Source organism: Nothobranchius furzeri, chromosome 10 (genome assembly GCF_043380555.1).
Source record: "Nothobranchius furzeri strain GRZ-AD chromosome 10, NfurGRZ-RIMD1, whole genome shotgun sequence".
NCBI lineage: Eukaryota > Metazoa > Chordata > Actinopteri > Cyprinodontiformes > Nothobranchiidae > Nothobranchius > Nothobranchius furzeri.
The window spans coordinates 52,703,564-52,720,152 of NC_091750.1; the positions used below are offsets into that span (position 1 = coordinate 52,703,564).

At 43.3% G+C, this 16,589-nt stretch overlaps 1 protein-coding gene across 7 annotated transcripts in view; it reads left to right on the forward strand.

The window, feature by feature from the left end:
• The window catches only part of ncor1 (nuclear receptor corepressor 1), an 85,091-nt gene extending 68,502 nt beyond the window's left edge, over nucleotides 1–16,589 (forward strand). For 5 of the 7 annotated variants that reach the window (XM_054730663.2, XM_054730666.2, XM_015961166.3 and 2 more), the window contains 19 exons: nucleotides 31–156; nucleotides 247–330; nucleotides 423–658; nucleotides 745–1,054; nucleotides 1,206–1,433; nucleotides 1,612–1,797; nucleotides 2,215–2,361; nucleotides 8,066–8,209; nucleotides 8,341–8,479; nucleotides 13,425–13,903; nucleotides 14,041–14,157; nucleotides 14,444–14,577; nucleotides 14,665–14,879; nucleotides 14,955–15,095; nucleotides 15,212–15,357; nucleotides 15,488–15,541; nucleotides 15,628–15,828; nucleotides 15,919–16,089; nucleotides 16,177–16,589. In XM_054730663.2, coding sequence (XP_054586638.2) covers nucleotides 31–156; nucleotides 247–330; nucleotides 423–658; nucleotides 745–1,054; nucleotides 1,206–1,433; nucleotides 1,612–1,797; nucleotides 2,215–2,361; nucleotides 8,066–8,209; nucleotides 8,341–8,479; nucleotides 13,425–13,903; nucleotides 14,041–14,157; nucleotides 14,444–14,577; nucleotides 14,665–14,879; nucleotides 14,955–15,095; nucleotides 15,212–15,357; nucleotides 15,488–15,541; nucleotides 15,628–15,828; nucleotides 15,919–16,089; nucleotides 16,177–16,370 — 3,452 coding nt within the window. In that variant the 3' untranslated portion in view covers nucleotides 16,371–16,589. The remainder of the gene's footprint in view (nucleotides 1–30; nucleotides 157–246; nucleotides 331–422; nucleotides 659–744; nucleotides 1,055–1,205; nucleotides 1,434–1,611; nucleotides 1,798–2,214; nucleotides 2,362–8,065; nucleotides 8,210–8,340; nucleotides 8,480–13,424; nucleotides 13,904–14,040; nucleotides 14,158–14,443; nucleotides 14,578–14,664; nucleotides 14,880–14,954; nucleotides 15,096–15,211; nucleotides 15,358–15,487; nucleotides 15,542–15,627; nucleotides 15,829–15,918; nucleotides 16,090–16,176) is intronic. The other 2 variants (XM_054730664.2, XM_054730665.2) reach the window with 2 other exon arrangements.

Consider the following 16,589-nt stretch of genomic DNA (forward strand, 5'->3'; position numbering starts at 1 on the left):
AACACAAGCTAATCTTTTTGTGTCCTGAAGGTGTAAAGAACCCCAGGGAGAGCACGCGAAGCCCTCGAACAGGCCACGAGCTGAAACGTACCCATGACATGATGGAGGGACCCATGAGCAGAGGGCACCCTGTTAGGGAGGGAGCTCCATTTGAGGGTACATCCTATGTGTGTTTGTTACAGAACATGTTCTAGTGCGTTTTCAGTTTGTAAAGGTAACGATGCCATTGTTTTTCTTTTCTTTCAGGGTTGATTAGTAGAGCTTTACCAAGGGAAAGCCACCATGTAGACTCCAAGGAAAGACCATTGATCACTGGTTCAATTATGCATGGTATCTAAATATAAAGCTTTGTAACATCTATAATCCACTCAGTCCACACTTGATAAATAAGGGTTATTAAACTATTCTGTTTAAATCTCCAGGGACACCAAGAACAGCTGCAGATCCTTATGAGGATGCTATCAAGTATGCAAAACAGATAAAGACAGAAAGCCCACCCATCAGATCTTATGATGGAGCTATTGCCAAGAACGTCAGTACTATCAAGGAAATGGGGCGTTCTGTTCATGAAATCCCCAGTAAGGACCAGCCCGGTCCAGACATGTGCAAGACTCCTGACCTTCCTGACAGGAGAGTAATGGAGGGCGCCATATCTCAGGTCTGACCATTAAAAATCATAGATTATAACATTGAGGTTTAGTCTGTTTGACTAACCTGTTTCAAACATCTTCCTGCTTTAAACAGAATTACTCCCTGGGCCAGCCTACCATCAAACACAATGTCAAGTCACTGATAACCAGTCCCAACAAGCTTCCCCACAGCATGCCCCAACTCGAGGCGATGGAGAGGGCCAAATACGAGGAGAGCAAGGCCGTACGTCACACATCTGTGGTCAACTCCACCACCTCTGTCTTGAGATCCACACACCAGGAGGCTGTAAAAGCCCAGCATAGCCCAGGCATGTACGAGGACACCAATGCTCGTAGGACCCCTGTGAACTACAGCACCAATCCTGTTTCCAGAGGCTCCCCCATGCTGGGACGCACTTCAGAGGGTATACTTTGTTCCAATTCTATCACTAACTGTGGACCTTAGAACTCTATAATGAAATAAAATGTAATGTTTACCTTGCCACTTCTTATTTGGTTATTTGTGATGGAATTGAATTGTTGAATCATGAGTTATTTATGTTCATCTCCCTGAAGGTGGCATGAATTCCACAAAATCCACTGCACATGAGAGAAAGAGTACCATGACCCCAACTCAGAGGGACAGTATCCCAGCCAAGTCTCCGGTGTCAGGAGGAGACCCTGTAGCCTCTCACAGCCCCTTTGATCCCCACCATCGGCCTGTGGTTCCTGGAGAGGTGTACCGACCTCATCTGCCTCCACATCTGGACCCTGCTCTAGCCTACCAGAGAGTTCTGGATCCTGGTATGGTCTTTCATCCCTCTTTCATGTCAGAGTCTGCGTTGATTGCTAAAAGCGACTCTTAATTCATAAGCCAGTGCATATCCAGGATCCTTTTCAGCTCTTGATGTCAGCAGTGATCTGTATCTGTAAGCCTTCTGTTCATGTTTTTTTTTCTCCCTTTCCATGTTCTCTGCTGTAGCGTTCATATTCCCCAGGCAGCCCTCGCCGACAGGCTACCACAACACCTACCAGTTGTACACCATGGAGAACACACGGCAGACCATTCTTAATGACTACATCACTTCCCAGCAGATGCAAGTCATCCCTCGTCCTGACATGGCTAGGGGTTTATCTCCACGGGAACAGCCTGTTGTCATCTCTCGAGGTACGGCCCTCGCCTTGCTGGCCACCTCCCATCTGGGGAGGAGCTGTGGACAGTAGGCGCTGTAGTATGCAGACCGTGTGCTTGTGAAGTAGTGGCTACCTTTTCCAGACGCCCAGAAGCAAATGACCTTAACAAATTTTGCTGATTTGCTCTTTTTACCGGGGCTGCAACTTATTTGGCCATGACTCAATTTTTGCCAGTCGGGTATGGTCATCCAAATTGTGATTTGCTGAGTGGTCGCCTCTTACCAGCCGACCACTGTTCCACTTTGTTTGCAGCCCTGTTGCTTACTGACCAATCTGTATTTGGGAGCACTAATAGATAGAGGTGATAAGTGTACACATTGTTGATTCATTCAGAAATTGGTGGATTGGTTTATGTTGTTTACCGCTGGCCCTTTGCTTCTGTCTGTAAAAGGGATTGATCTAGCCCAGATGCCTCCAACTATCCTGTTGCCTCACCATGGGGGAACAGGTACTCCTACTTTGGAACGCACCGCCTACCTCACTGGAGCTCAACCCCCTTTCCCTCTTAGAGCTTTCAACCCAACTTCCATATTGTCAGGTGAGGACCCCCCCACCCTCCCCGCTGTCCTCCTTCTGTACCCTGTCTCTTTTGCCCTGGTCTTCATTGTTCCTCACACCTAGTGAGAGTGTCCCCCTGAGTTGGTCCGAGAGAGGTAAAGATAAATGTTGTCTGTTTGGTCATAGATAAGGGTTAAGGGACTCAATGTAATTTGCTGGGTTCCTTATTCAGGAAAATTTTAACTGATTGGCTTAATGAACTGAACTGTTTTGAACGTTTACTTTGTAAAGTGCCTTGAGACGACTCTTGTTGTGATTTGACGTTATATAAATACACTTAAATGAATAGTATTGACGTGTTATTCCAGCCATACTGGATGTGGTTTTATGGTTGGTTCTACCTGTTCTCCATAAGTCACCAGTTATTATTTCTTTATCCTCCTTGTTATTATAAACCTTAATTTCATCAACAAACATTTTATTTACACAATGTAAATTCATGCAAGCCAAGCACCTCCAGCTTTGGAACTTTAACTCCAGTAAGCAACAACCAATCAAACGGAGACCTCCACAGACACCTTCATCTTCTTTATGTTATGTTTGTTCAAATATTAAAACAGATTAAAATTGTCACATGCTCAGTAAGTAAAAACCCACAGTGAAATGTGACTATGAACCACCCTATATACACAAGTAAAAGCAAAATTAAGTTTGAAATAAAATTATACATAGAAAGATGGAGGAGCAACAGTGTAAGCAAGATAATATTAAATAAAACTAAAGTTAGGAAGATAAGGATACATGAAATGTTTCAATCATAATCTGTGTATTTAAAGATGTGAAACTCTAAAAAACACATTTTTTAATGATTATTTCTGATTATAATCATCATTCTAAGTTTTTCATGCAGGCTGAATATGAAAATAGTCTCCTACACCTATTTGCTGCATTAGCCTCTGAGAGGAAATAGACGGTGAACAGGATTTGAAAATCATGTCAGCTCTATATCACACTGTGATATAACATCCATGGACTCACCCATCCTGACTCACGACGGGGAAGGCTGTTGTTGGTTTAGAGTCCAGGAAAGAGCAGAGAGCGTCCTGACTAGTAGAAGCTAACCATTAGCATTAGCAGCATCACCACACAGAAAAACTCCTTCAGGCTTGTGTTATTTGTGGAAATAAAACATCCACTTTGCTGTTATCCAATCTGAAGTGAGGTGTTCAAATATCAAGGAATAAGACTCCAAATCCTGCTGTATTGAGCCGCTTTCTGCAGCAGACTTGTCCATGCTGATCCAAGTGATTCTGGGCATTTTTTCCCCCAAGTTTGACTTGGAAGGAATTAAATCCTACCCGAGACCACTGTTAATGTAACGATTAAATGAGTTTCCCACACCTTTAAGTAACTAGTGCTAGTTTTAGTAGTGGGACTTCTTGTTCTGATCGAGGAGGGTAGAAACTCCCCCTGAGTCTCTCAGTTCTGGCTGTTTTCCTGGGTTCAACAGCTGAAGCAGATGGTTGGCTGGGTGAAAAGTGCTTAGTGCTTCAACTCCACTGTTGCACTGTTCCATAGCTTTGGTCTACACAAAGAAACACCTCGACGTTTCCTAGTAGTACCTGCTTATAATTAAAAAAATAGAACACACTAGAGTTGTCCTTCAAGTTATTCTTAAACATGAATGTGTTTCTTTAGTTGTTTAGCCATAAAACATCACTTTTTTAGGAAGTACATTAATAAAAAATTTGTTAATATTAAGAATAGATGTAAAAGTAGCCTTGCCGCTCATTTTTTAAATAGTTAACTCAGTGTGTGACCGTTTTCATCAACACTAGGGGTGTAATGGTACGCTAAAATCGTATTTGGTTCGGTTCAGTGTTTTCAAGAGCTCGGTTTGAATAATTTTCTATATATTATTATTATATTTATTTAATATCTGAAGCAGCTCCTATAGTGAGCAGAACCAGGTGTCATCACAGGCTGTTGATCTAGCGTGATGTGTTTAATTATTTCACACGTTATTTGTGCAGCTATGAGTGTCACGCTCATACAGACATATGTTGTGTTTGACTGTTGATGCTCCGTGTTTTTACTTCTGCAATGAGCCTTAAAAACTCACCTCACACCGCCCAGAGTTTCTTCTTTGAAATTCGTATTAAATAACGAGCTTCCTCCGTGCCGTATTTTTTGTTGTAGTATGAAACTTTTACATCAATTGTAGCAGGGGAATGTTCAGCAGACGTGTTTAACATTTTTGCCGCTGTGTGCCTGCACAGTTTGAGAGAAAAGTGGGAGGTGTGATGGCTCCGTTCAGCGTCTCTACAGGCTCCACGGTAGCAGCGACAGCCATCATGCATCACTCAAAACAGGGTCCGTGCGGAAACTTGCCTAGGATCTTTTATCTGCCTCACTTAAACCACGCAAATAAAAATTCATTATTTAACGGATAAAATAAACCGAAATGGTATGCAAGTGGACCGAACCGAACTGGCCGAAACGGTTGAACAGTCCCCCATGAACCGTTACACCCCTAATCAACAGGGATGGCATGGCACATGATGGTCAGAAGCAACTTCTTTCTACAAAACACCTGTAGATTTGCTGCGTCTGTAAAAGTAGGAAGAGAAAGCAGATCATACCGTAACTAAAGGAGACTGCAAAACCTGACGTTTGCAACGACAGATGCTAAACCAATGTGATAAATATGCTGCTATCTTGGCATTTTTGCTGTCCGTACACTATTTCTTAACTCATTCACTGCCAGCCGTTTCCTGATCGCTAAAGCCTAGGGTTGTCCCGATCCGATCACATGATCAGAAATCGGCCCCGATCACATGGTTTCAGGCTGCTCGGGACTCGGGCTTTACTTCCCAATCCAAGCGCCGATCCGGACTTGGATACCAGGTTCAAATTGCAGGAGCAACTTGGTTCTCCTTAAAGGTTCTCAGGCTCCCCTGATGCCCTTAATTTACACACCCAGAAAGAGCACAAAAGAGATCCAGTTTCTACCTATATTATATTATATTATATTATATTATATTATATTATATTATATTATTTACATGGACTCAGAGTAGCAGGGATTCTTTTGAGCAGAGATGCAGAGAGCGGTAGGCAGACCGCTGATTATTCATGAACTCCAGCTGCGTTCTGCACACGGCCACAGTAACATTTTCTAAGTTTCTAAGTAGTGTCACCAAAAAATATATAACACACAGTCATTCGTGTCCGTTCATTTTCTCTCTGGTAAGTTCTGTCTGTATTTGACCATGACGTGGACGCGCTCTCGCTGCAGCGCTCGTTACTGGCTCAGCCGGGCAGCGCGGCGCACACTCCGCTTTTTTGCGGTCAATAGATCTATTTGATCTGCTAATTAAAAAGTTACTTGTGAGGTGAAAAAGAAGGAAGCAGGCAGGAGTTTTTCTGGAGGACTGGGAGATGCAGGAAGATCAGAGACAGACAGGAAGATAGGAAAATAAAAACCAAGAAAACAAAACAAAGTTCTTAAAAAAATAAAATGTAGGTAGATTTATCCCACTACAGGTTTCTACCTGTATAAAGCAATAATTTATCAGCATGTAGTATTTATATAGTTGATACAATTCAGATCATCTTCAAAACTCTGTCCCATGCCCAGGGACGTATCTAAGCATTTTGGGGGCCAAAGCAAAATGGACCCCTGCCAGGTATTTTAAGTTGAAGTGCGATCAGTTTTTATATAAAACTTTTTATATTTGCAATAAAATCCAAAAGTGAATAATTTGTTATTTAGTACTTGATTGTTCAAGCTACCTCACAGAAGTGATCTGTTTAAAAATTTAAATAAAATGGTAATTAAATAAAAAAATAAGGAACATTCTGGAACTGTTTCTTCCTTTTCTTTCTTTCTTTCTTTTTTTTTTTTAATGTATCGAAAGTATCGGATCGGGACTCTGTATCGGCAGATTCTCAAAATCAAATGACTCGGACTCGAGGGCAAAAAAACCTGATCGGGACATCTGTACTAAAGCCCTTCGCTGCCAGCATTTTTCAACGTTTTTACTGTTTTTTTGAGTCACAGAACGTTGCACGCTAGGATGAGTTTGACGCCAAAACAACCAAAACAAAGAGGAGACTCATCAGGAAGAATCCGCGTGTTTCGAGCGTTATCCGCTCTTTCAAAATCCGTTGTCTAACTGTGATCGGCAGGCGCTTTTCCGGTTCGCGCCTCACATTTTTTTACAGGAACGGCCCAAAACGATCTCCTAACACATGGATTTTCTGCTTCCTGATCTTGTGACGTGTGACGTATGCGGATGAAGATCGGCTTCAGAGCTGAGATGTTTGTTCTCTCAGCGCGGGGGCTCGTTCCGATGCCCAAACATTAAAAAAATGCAAATGACGACTTTAGTTGTCATTGGTAGTGAATGAGTTAATGTATCTTTTAGTGTCGGCTGGCTTAGCTGAATTGCTGCAGCAAACTGAGCAGGATCTTTTTAAGGTGGCGCATCAGAGTTGAACACAGCAGTACCTTTTCCACCTCGTTAAATGGTCAGTTTGCACACATTACATGTTTTTATTACACACCCTTTGCTGTTCATTTAAAAATACATCCAAATTAGACATTTTCTCTCTCTTGAGGTGATAAGTATGCTCTATGTGAGCTAACTGCTACATGTTATGGTGTGTGAATTCCCGGACTACCTTAAATTGTGGGACTTACAGCATTGATGTCTGTGAAACAAAGAATACTGATGTAGAGGAACTCGTTGAACTAAGCCATTGTTTTTTGTTAGAATTTTTTTTTCTTTTTAAATGGTTATATCCGAATGTTCCCACCGATTCCGATTTCCTGAAAATCACGTGATCAGATCCAATTTTCAATCAGGTGATTGGATCGGAGCATCCCCACTTATATCACCCATTTAACAAAATAAATGCAGTTTGGAATTTCACTCAATTTTTATCTTTTTGTATTTAAATTTTTGCTATTATTAATAAGTATACTTTTACAGAGCATGTAGATTAACTGAAAACTAGTTTTATTTTTTTTATTTTTTTGTTACACTTAAAGTATAAAATCGGTTTTCTTCTAACGTACTGCTATAATAGTTTAAATGAAAACATTTTATAAAGGCTCTTGAGCATTTCGGGGTTTTGTGCCTTTTAAGCAGTTGTGTGTTCAGAACCATATAAGTTATTGCAAAGTAAGTCACTAACATGCGTCAGCTGCATGGTTTGTGATAAGTGTGAAGTTGCTAAACTAAACCTGTGTGCGTGCATGCACATGTGATCGCACCACCAAACTCCGTCAGAGAGCTACTCTGATGAAGCTGTTAATATGTATGAATACAGAATTTAGTTCAATCTGTTTATATGGTGTAAAATGGAGGACATTAAAATGGTGATTGGATCAGTTGTGAACCAGTTAGAAATCGTGACTTTTTAACCTAGGGACAGAGGTAAGCACTGACGCCCCATGTAACTATAACAGGCTTAAGAATATGACTAAAAGAACTATAAAAGAAATGAAAGCTGACATGTGTTTTATGCCTGGGATGCATTCCCTGGTTTATTGATGATTAGCTGTAAACCTGTAAACAAAATGTGTTTTAATTGAGTGGTTTTGCTGAGAATTGTTTCCTTTTGTTTTAAAGATGTGTCACAAAAGACAAGATGCTGAAACTTAAAGCCATTCAGTTGGTTGAAAAGCCCAGTGGGTAGTTGTAAATATTTTGTGCATGTTGTCTCTCTTTTTTCAGGCCATCCAGCTCATCTAGCTGCAGAGAGAGAGCGGGAGAGGGAGCAACAGGAGAAGGAGCGGGAAAAGGAGAGGGAGCAGCGGGAGAGGGAAAGGGAGCGTGAGCGGGAAATGCGGGAGCGAACTAATGAATATATTCGTGGAGGTACGTTTTTTTCTGATTATTGCTTCAAAGTGCAGCAGATGTGTTCTTAAATTCTAGTTAGATTTGTTTTTGTTTTATTCAAGCTCTTGAGTTTTGAAACCAGTAACGACTTTTCTCCCTCCTGTGTTTAGGTGCAGCCGAGCAGCAGCCAGGCCGGCCCAGGAGCCGAGGGTACATGCACCCTCCTTCTCCCTCGCTCAGGACCCAGGATGTGGTAGTTCAGCAGCGGCCGAGCATCTTCCAGGGAAAGAGTGTCATCACCTCTCTGATGTAAGCTTAAACCCTCACCAATAAGACTATGTACCGAAACTCTTTATAGGGCAGACTAAAAACATTCAGTAGGTGCTGGTTTCGAAAAATATCTCTTGGTGTTGAATTTTGATATTTTCCCCCACAAAAAAAGTCACAGTTAATCAGCTGCACAACGCCGTAGCACTCACTGCTGCATGTGACTGGGAGATGCTGCTCTCTCTCTCACTCGGTTTACAACACTTCTCTGAGTTCGCGAACCAAGAAAATGCCGATAAAATCAAAAATTTGGCTGCATTTTGTGAAAATTAATGGCAACAGAACTAAATGTTGTATCTGTTGAGATTTGTGTTGCTTAATATGGAAATACTTGCAATTTAATAAAGCACCTCATCATTCATGGCTTCAGTTTCTGAGCTGAAGCATGTGCCATCTTCTATTGCAAACAAAAGCCAAGCTATTTTTCTGACTCTTGTTTAATACCTACATTCTGTAGGTTTTTTTTTACCCCTTATTTATACTGTATGTTTATTTATTTTTGGAACTAAACATTTTTTTATTCCACACTTTTTAAGTTGGACACAGGAAAATACCGTATTTTCATGACCATAGGGCGCACCGTGTTATGGGGCGCAGCTTCAGTTACGGGTGTCTTTTTGGTATTTAACACATACAAAAGGCACACCGGGTTATAGGGCACGGGCACGGTAAAACGTACGTACCGGTAAAACATCTGTGCGGGCTCGGGACTCGGAACATATCAGTGCAAACCAGACATTGTGAAAATTATAAACAGCCAAAAGCATGCTTCACTTTACTGGTCTAGTCCTGGTTCAGACCTGATTTAGAGCGCACGTGCACTTCCTCATTGCGTGCGCTGACGGCTCGTGCTCTTCTAATGGGCTCGACACACGGGAGGCAACTTCGCCTCTCCTCCATTTATTTTCAATGAGACACGCGCGACAAAGCGATAATCGCGGGTCTCCCTCCTACTAAAGCCGGGCGTACACCGGGAGTGCTGCAGGAGGACACACAGGGATTTATGGGGGTTGGATGAGGAAAACGAAATAAAGAAAGTAAATCTGTGTTTTGTGATCAGTTTAATTTGACATGAACACGACAAGCACGCTTTCTTGACAATCTTTGTGAGTAAAAAAACATGTAGAAATAAAAACGAACAGCGTGTGTTATTAGGGAAATAGCGGGCGAGCAGTGTTGATGCAGGATTGTACATGCGCCGTGAGCGGTTCTGGTACTTTTTGGGTCGAAGCTGCTCACAGCGCCGCTTCAAGCGCTGATGCGCTGTGTTGAATTTCAGAATGTGTTTAGTTGGTGGATTTAACCACATAAACTTTCCACATGAACAAAATCATATGTGTGTTATTAATAGGCCTAAGAAAATAGTGTGATTTGAATTGTGTTTTATTAACCCTCTGGGGTCCATGGACGCGTATCCGCGTCTTTAGATCAGGTCTGATTTGGGACGCTGTAGCAGCAAGACTCTGCCTCCCTGAGTTTCGATTTCAATTCAGCTTTAAAAAGAAGATTATAAGCTACACCCAAGTTTTTAAATTTTGTTAATAGGCAATGTAAAAGCAGAGTTATACTAAACTCAAAAACTACCTATTTTTAGACAATCTGATAACTTGTCAAAACAGCAGTTTAGTAATCTGTGAGAGGGAATGTGCTTGTGAACATAAAAAACCCACAAAAACACGAGATCCTTTTGCTGTTGGTGGAAGTCTCACATATTCAATTGATAAAAAGTATCATTATGTAGCTGAGAGAGAGAGGAAGGCCGCACGAGTAATGAGATGTGCGCAAAAAGGAGCCGCTTCGCGGGGAAAGGAGTGGCGAGAACGGAGTAACAACAAATTAGACAGATATTGACGTAAACTTCATATTTTGGAGCGATCCGGACAGATATATTGTCTCTGCAGTTTAGTAGGCTTTTATTAGGCTTATATAAAGGATGATGAGAAGGATAAATGTCCACCAGGCAGTTTAGATAGTACGGCTGTTTTTGGAACTGGAAGCAGAGGAAGTGGACGGAGACTTACAGCCGGAGTCAGAGGCAAATAGCGGGGATGCTGATGACGATGTTGCAGATCCACAGGTCTGTCTTCGCTCACGTCCGCACGTTCACACCACGCCCCTTGTCTTCTACTACGTTCGCGTCTCACAACAACACATTAGGCGCACCGCACCATAGGGTGCGGCGTACATTTTGGAGAAAATGTAAGACTTTTAGGTGCGCCTTATGGTCGTGAAAATACGGTATTGATATTTCTGTTTATTTAAAGCTGCAATAGTAAATTTGGAAAACAAATCGACATAAAGCATTATTTTTGTGCTTCTTAACAACGTACTAACATAGTATAGCTATAAATATATTGTGGAGATTAAAAACAAAATGAAGAATCTGGAACCTCAGGGAAGATACCCGGGGGGGGGGAGTGTTTCATGACTGTGTTTGCATTCAAAATGAGCTTGTTCTGTAGATTCTGATTCAGAAATGGGTTTAAAGACCAATTTCACTCTTTTTTCAATACATTTGCAGTGGTCTCTAGTACAAATAACTGCCTTGTGAGTCTACCTCTGCGAGGAAAATGCTCTGAAGCTCCTGTTTCAGGAAGTTGAAGTGAGCCAGAGCAGAGGGGAGAGGAACAGAACACAGCAGGTTTTGGAGTCTTTATTTCCTGATATTCTGATATCTCACCTCTGATTGGCTAACAGCAACATGACTCTTATCTCTGACTGTTTAATTCGCAACGATGATGCTCTATCTCCACAAATAACGCAAGGAGTTCTGCCATGTGGTGGAGTTGCTAATGCTAACTGTTGGCTTCTACAAGTGCTGGCCAGTAAATTAGAATATCATCAAAAGGTTGAAAATATTTCAGTAATTCCATTCAAAACGTGAAACTTGTACATTATATTCATGCAATGCACACAGACCAATGTATTTCCAATGTTCATTACATTTAAATTTGATATTCATAAGTGACAACTAATGAAAACTCCAAATTTGGTATCTCAAAAAATTAGAATATTCTGAAAAGGCTGAATATAGAAGACACCTGCTGCCACTCTAATCAGCTGATTTACTCAAAACACCTGCAAAGGCCTTTAAAAGGTCCCTCAGTCTTGTTTTGAAGGCACCACAATCATGGGGAAGACTTCTGACTTAACAGCTGTCCAAAAGACAATCATTGACACCTTGCACAAGGAGGGCAAGACACAAAAGGTGATTGCTAAAGAAGCTGGCTGTTCGCAGAGCTCTGTGTCCAAGCACATTAACAGACAGGCGAAGGGACGGAAAAAATGTGGTAGAAAAAAGTGTACAAGCTCTAGGGATAACCGCACCCTGCAGAGAATTGTGACGACAAACCCATTCAAAAATGTGGGGGAGATCCACAAAGAGTGGACTGCAGCTGGAGTCAGCGCTTCAAGAACCACCACGAGGAGACTCATGAAAGACATGGGATTCAGGTGTCGCATTCCGTGTGTCAAGCCACTCTTGAACAAGAAACAGCGCAAGAAGCGTCTCGCCTGGGCCAAGGACAAAAAGGACTGGACTGATGCTGAGTGGTCCAAAGTTATGTTTTCTGATGAAAGCAAGTTCTGCATTTCCTTTGGAAATCAAGGACCCAGAGTCTGGAGGAAGAGCGGAGAAGCACAGAATCCACGTTGCATGAGGTCCAGTGTAAAGTTTCCACCGTCAGTGATGGTGTGGGGTGCCATGTCATCTGCCGGTGTTGGCCCACTCTGTTTCCTGAGGTCCAGGGTCAATGCAGCCGTCTACCAGGAAGTTTTAGAGCACTTCATGCTTCCTGCTGCTGACCAACTTTATGGGGATGCAGACTTCACCTTTCAACAGGACTTGGCACCTGCACACAGTGCCAAAACCACCAGCACCTGGTTCAAGGACCATGGTATCCCTGTCCTTGATTGGCCAGCAAACTCGCCTGACCTTAACCCCATAGAAAATCTATGGGGTATTGTGAAGCGGAGGATGCAATACGCTAGACCCAACAATGCAGAGGAGCTGAAGACGACTATCAGAGCAACCTGGGCTCTCATAACACCTGAGCAGTGCCACAGACTGATCGAGTCCATGCCACGCCGCATTACTGCAGTTATTGAGGCAAAAGGAGCCCCGACTAAGTATTGAGTGCTATACATGCACATTCTTTTCATGTTCATTCTTTTCAGTTGGCCAACATTAGAGAAACAAACATTTTTTCATTGGCCTTTAGAATATTCTAATTTTCTGAGATACCAGATTTGATGTTTTCATTGGTTGTCACCTATAAATATCAAAATTAAACGTAATAAACATCGGAAATACATTGGTCTGTGTGCATTGCATGAATATAATGTACAAGTTTCACGTTTTGAATGGAATTACTGAAATATTTTCAACCTTTTGATGATATTCTAATTTACTGGCCAGCACTTGTACTAGCCAAGACGTTCTCTGCTCTCTCTTGGACGGTAAATCAACAACAGCCGTACCTGTTATGAGCCAAATGGATGAAGCCATGAAGGCTAATTTACAGTGTCACATAAATCATTCTTCCATCAATTTCCTATTAGAAGCTAATGCAGGAAATGGGGGTAGAAGACCATTTTCACATTCAACCTGCATGTTAAACTCAGAGTGACTGATCATTTTCAAAAATAATAAGTAAAAAATATGGTTTCTCAGTGAACTTGGTCTTTAAATGCTAAGCTCTGATAGACAGACTAACTTCATTAACAGTGAAATTAGTTTAACTCGACCTGAACCAGCTGTTCATCCGTTTTCTCTTAAAGGATGTATAGAAGCTCCATCCCCGTTCTCTTGGTCATTTTTGTGCTTCATGTTCTGATGCTGGTTTGTGTTACAACTGTTAGATTGAACTGATCAACCTAGGTCCTTTAGATCTTGTTAATACTTCCCCTCTTTCCTTTATCCTCGCAGGCCTCATCCACCTACATCAACATCAGCGTCACAGAGCAGCTCCCGCTACAGTACAGCAGCTGATGCTTTGGCTGCTTTGGTGGACGCAGCAGCTGCTGCTCCACAGATGGATGTCGCCAAGGTGAAGGAGAGCAAGCACGAAAGGGACGATGAAATGTCCTCGCCAGCTGCGTCACGACGAGCACAAAATCTCTCTGAGCAGCAGCAGCAGGAGGCGGACAGACGGTCACTGCACTCACCGTATAACGCCATGCCTCTACCTGGCGGTAAACCCCACCCAGCTTACACCGATGGCACCGGGGTTGTGTCAAAAGAAAAAGTTCCTCAAACAAAGGCCCGCATCGAAGAGGAGCTCCGGACTCACGGAAAGACGACCATGACAGCCGCTAGCTTCATCGACGTCATCATTACACGCCAAATAGCTTCAGACAAGGATTCTCGTGAGCGAGGCTCTCAGAGCTCTGACTCCTCAAGTAGCTGTAGGTTATTTTTTAAACCTCAGTTCATTGAACCACACTAACATTATTAGTTAGCTGCATAGAAAAACAAAACAGTGGCTTGTTCTCACTTTTGTGCTTTGTTCCCTACCTTTTTTTTCCTATCAAATATCTGGTAGTGTCATCTAGTCGCTATGACAATGCTGCTGGAGGAGCCATTGAAGTGATCAGTCCTGCTAGTTCACCTGTCCAAGTCCAGCAGGATAAACCAGAGGATGTGCAGCAGCAAGCAGCAGGTATGAAGACAATCAGCTGTAAAAACCGTTGAGTTGTTACAATAATGAGGCAAAAGCAGCAGCAGCTAAATTTGGCTACAGTTGGAGAACGGGTCGAGCATGCCTGACCCAGTGGCATTTGAGGCTCTCAGACAGGATTCCACTCCCACCAGCTCAGTCACCGGACCATACTCAAGTATTCTTGCCACCTGCCAGCAGATGTAGAGCAGATCCTTTTGGCGCAGAGCCTAACAGCTCACTGCTGTGCCATCGTATCTAATAAAGCTGTCCCCTGTCGAACTTACAGTTGGCTTGCGTCCGTTTGAGATGAGTCGTTACCGGTCGTCAGGGGAACAACCTCCACCTCCTTCCTCCCAGGCAGACAGCTACTCACAGGTCCCCAAAACTCACAGGGTCATGACCTTGGCGGACCACATTTCAGTAAGAGTACTTCATTGTGTGTGTTTTGTAACTGTAATGTATTGCAAATATCATCAGGTGCGACCATGCTTTTTTTTTTATTTGCAGCATATAATAACCCAGGACTTTGCACGGAATCAAGACCCCCCAGTGTCCTCCTCAGCGCCTGCGTCCTTCCAGAGCGCCACGCCACCAGTGTCCTCTTCAGGGCGAGTCAAAGCACCAAACCGATACAGTCCTGAGAACCAGGTCCAGGCCCCACACCACCAGAGACTCTCTAGCAGGGTTTCTCCAGAAAACATCCCTGACAAGCCCAGATCCAGGTACACAAAGTCTCTAACGGTCATCTTAATTTTAAAACTGTTAAGCATCAAACTCATCCTCCTTATTCTTCACAGGCCTGGCAAGTCTCCAGAACGAGGCAGGCAGATGGAGAACTATGAGCCCATTTCTCCGCCTCAAGTCTATCAAGGCATGGACAAACAAGAGGCGGGTGGAGTCCCATCCCAGAGACGAGAGGCTGACAACTCTGAGATTAGGTACGACATCTTCACAAGCTTTGTAAAACAGTTCTTTGTTTGCAGATGATTAGTTTGCTCCATCACAAGTTGGATATCACACTTAAGCTGTAACCATGTATATTTTTTGGTTAAAGGGGTGACTCGAGGTCTCCGGGCAGTGTCAGCTACCTGCCTTCTTTCTTCACCAAGCTGGAGAACACCTCGCCCATGGTTAAATCCAAGAAGCAGGAAATCTTTCGTAAGTTGAACTCCACCTCTGGTGTTGGTGATTCTGACGTTGGTAAGTGGGTCTTCGCTCCCCATTAAATGCCACTAATTCTTCTCACTTCTCGTGCATGTAATAACACTGTTTTTCGGAATAATTTTGGTGTTTTATTTTTAATTTTCAAAAACTAAAAATTGTGTTGCAGGAAATGCACAGCCAGGCACAGAGATCTTCAACTTGCCTGCTGTAACTAGCTCCAGTGAGTTGAAGTGACAGCTTTTCAGATGCATCACAGTTTGGTTCTGATCTTATCTAATGGTTGGTTTGTTGTGTGTTTATTTGTAGGCAACATCAATCCAAGGAACCAGTCCTATAATGACCCAGCAAGTAACCTGGGCTTAGAGGACATTATCCGTAAGGCTTTAATGGGGAACTTGGAGGAGAGGCCAGATGAGCACCAGGGAGGAGGAGGGCCCATTTCCATCAACAACTCATCAGTCACGGGCAGTGACACCCGGCAGGAGGCCACCCTGTCTCCTAGTATGGGTACGCTAAAAACTCAGACAGCTGACACACACGTTCAGTACAAAGTCTGCAAGCTGCTGACTTACACACACTTCCTGTTTGACTGTGCAGGAAAGCAGAAGCAGAGCAAAGTAAACAGCCGCAAATCTAAGTCGCCTAACCTGGTTCAGGCCTACGCTGGAGGGGATCGTCCCTCATCAGTGTCCTCCATTCACTCTGAGGGTGATTATTACCGACCAACTCAACCTGCGTTGAGCTGGGACGATCGACCCTCGTCAACAGGTGAGCAGGGACGCTTTTTTAAAATCGCAGACCACGTTTGTTTGAGCTTCTTTTCATCATTGCACTCCTCTCCAATTCCCTTGCAAGGTCCTATGCAGTTTCCCTACAACCTGCTGAACATGCGGATGATGACCAGCGCTCCACCCACCTCTATCGCCTCTCCCTCTATACAGAGCCAGCAGCAGCAGGCACCTCCAACTGAAGCACCTGTGGCCCAGCCGCGAGTGTGGCAGTCTCTGCTGTCAGAACAATACGAGACCCTGTCTGACAGTGACGACTGAGGTCTGCTTGCTCCAGCTCCCAGTTACCAGAAGAGAGGCCTACGCTGAGGCTGGCCGGTTCACACCCCTCTCTTTGGAGAGTGTGACAAGCTGATGAGGCGGTGTCATTTTTATTTTTGGTGCTATAGTGCCCCCTGCTATTAGTGAGCAGTACAAGCAGCAGCATGGGGCAGGCAGGGCTCTCTGGAACATGACTTGCTTTTCCTCCAGAGTCTTGCA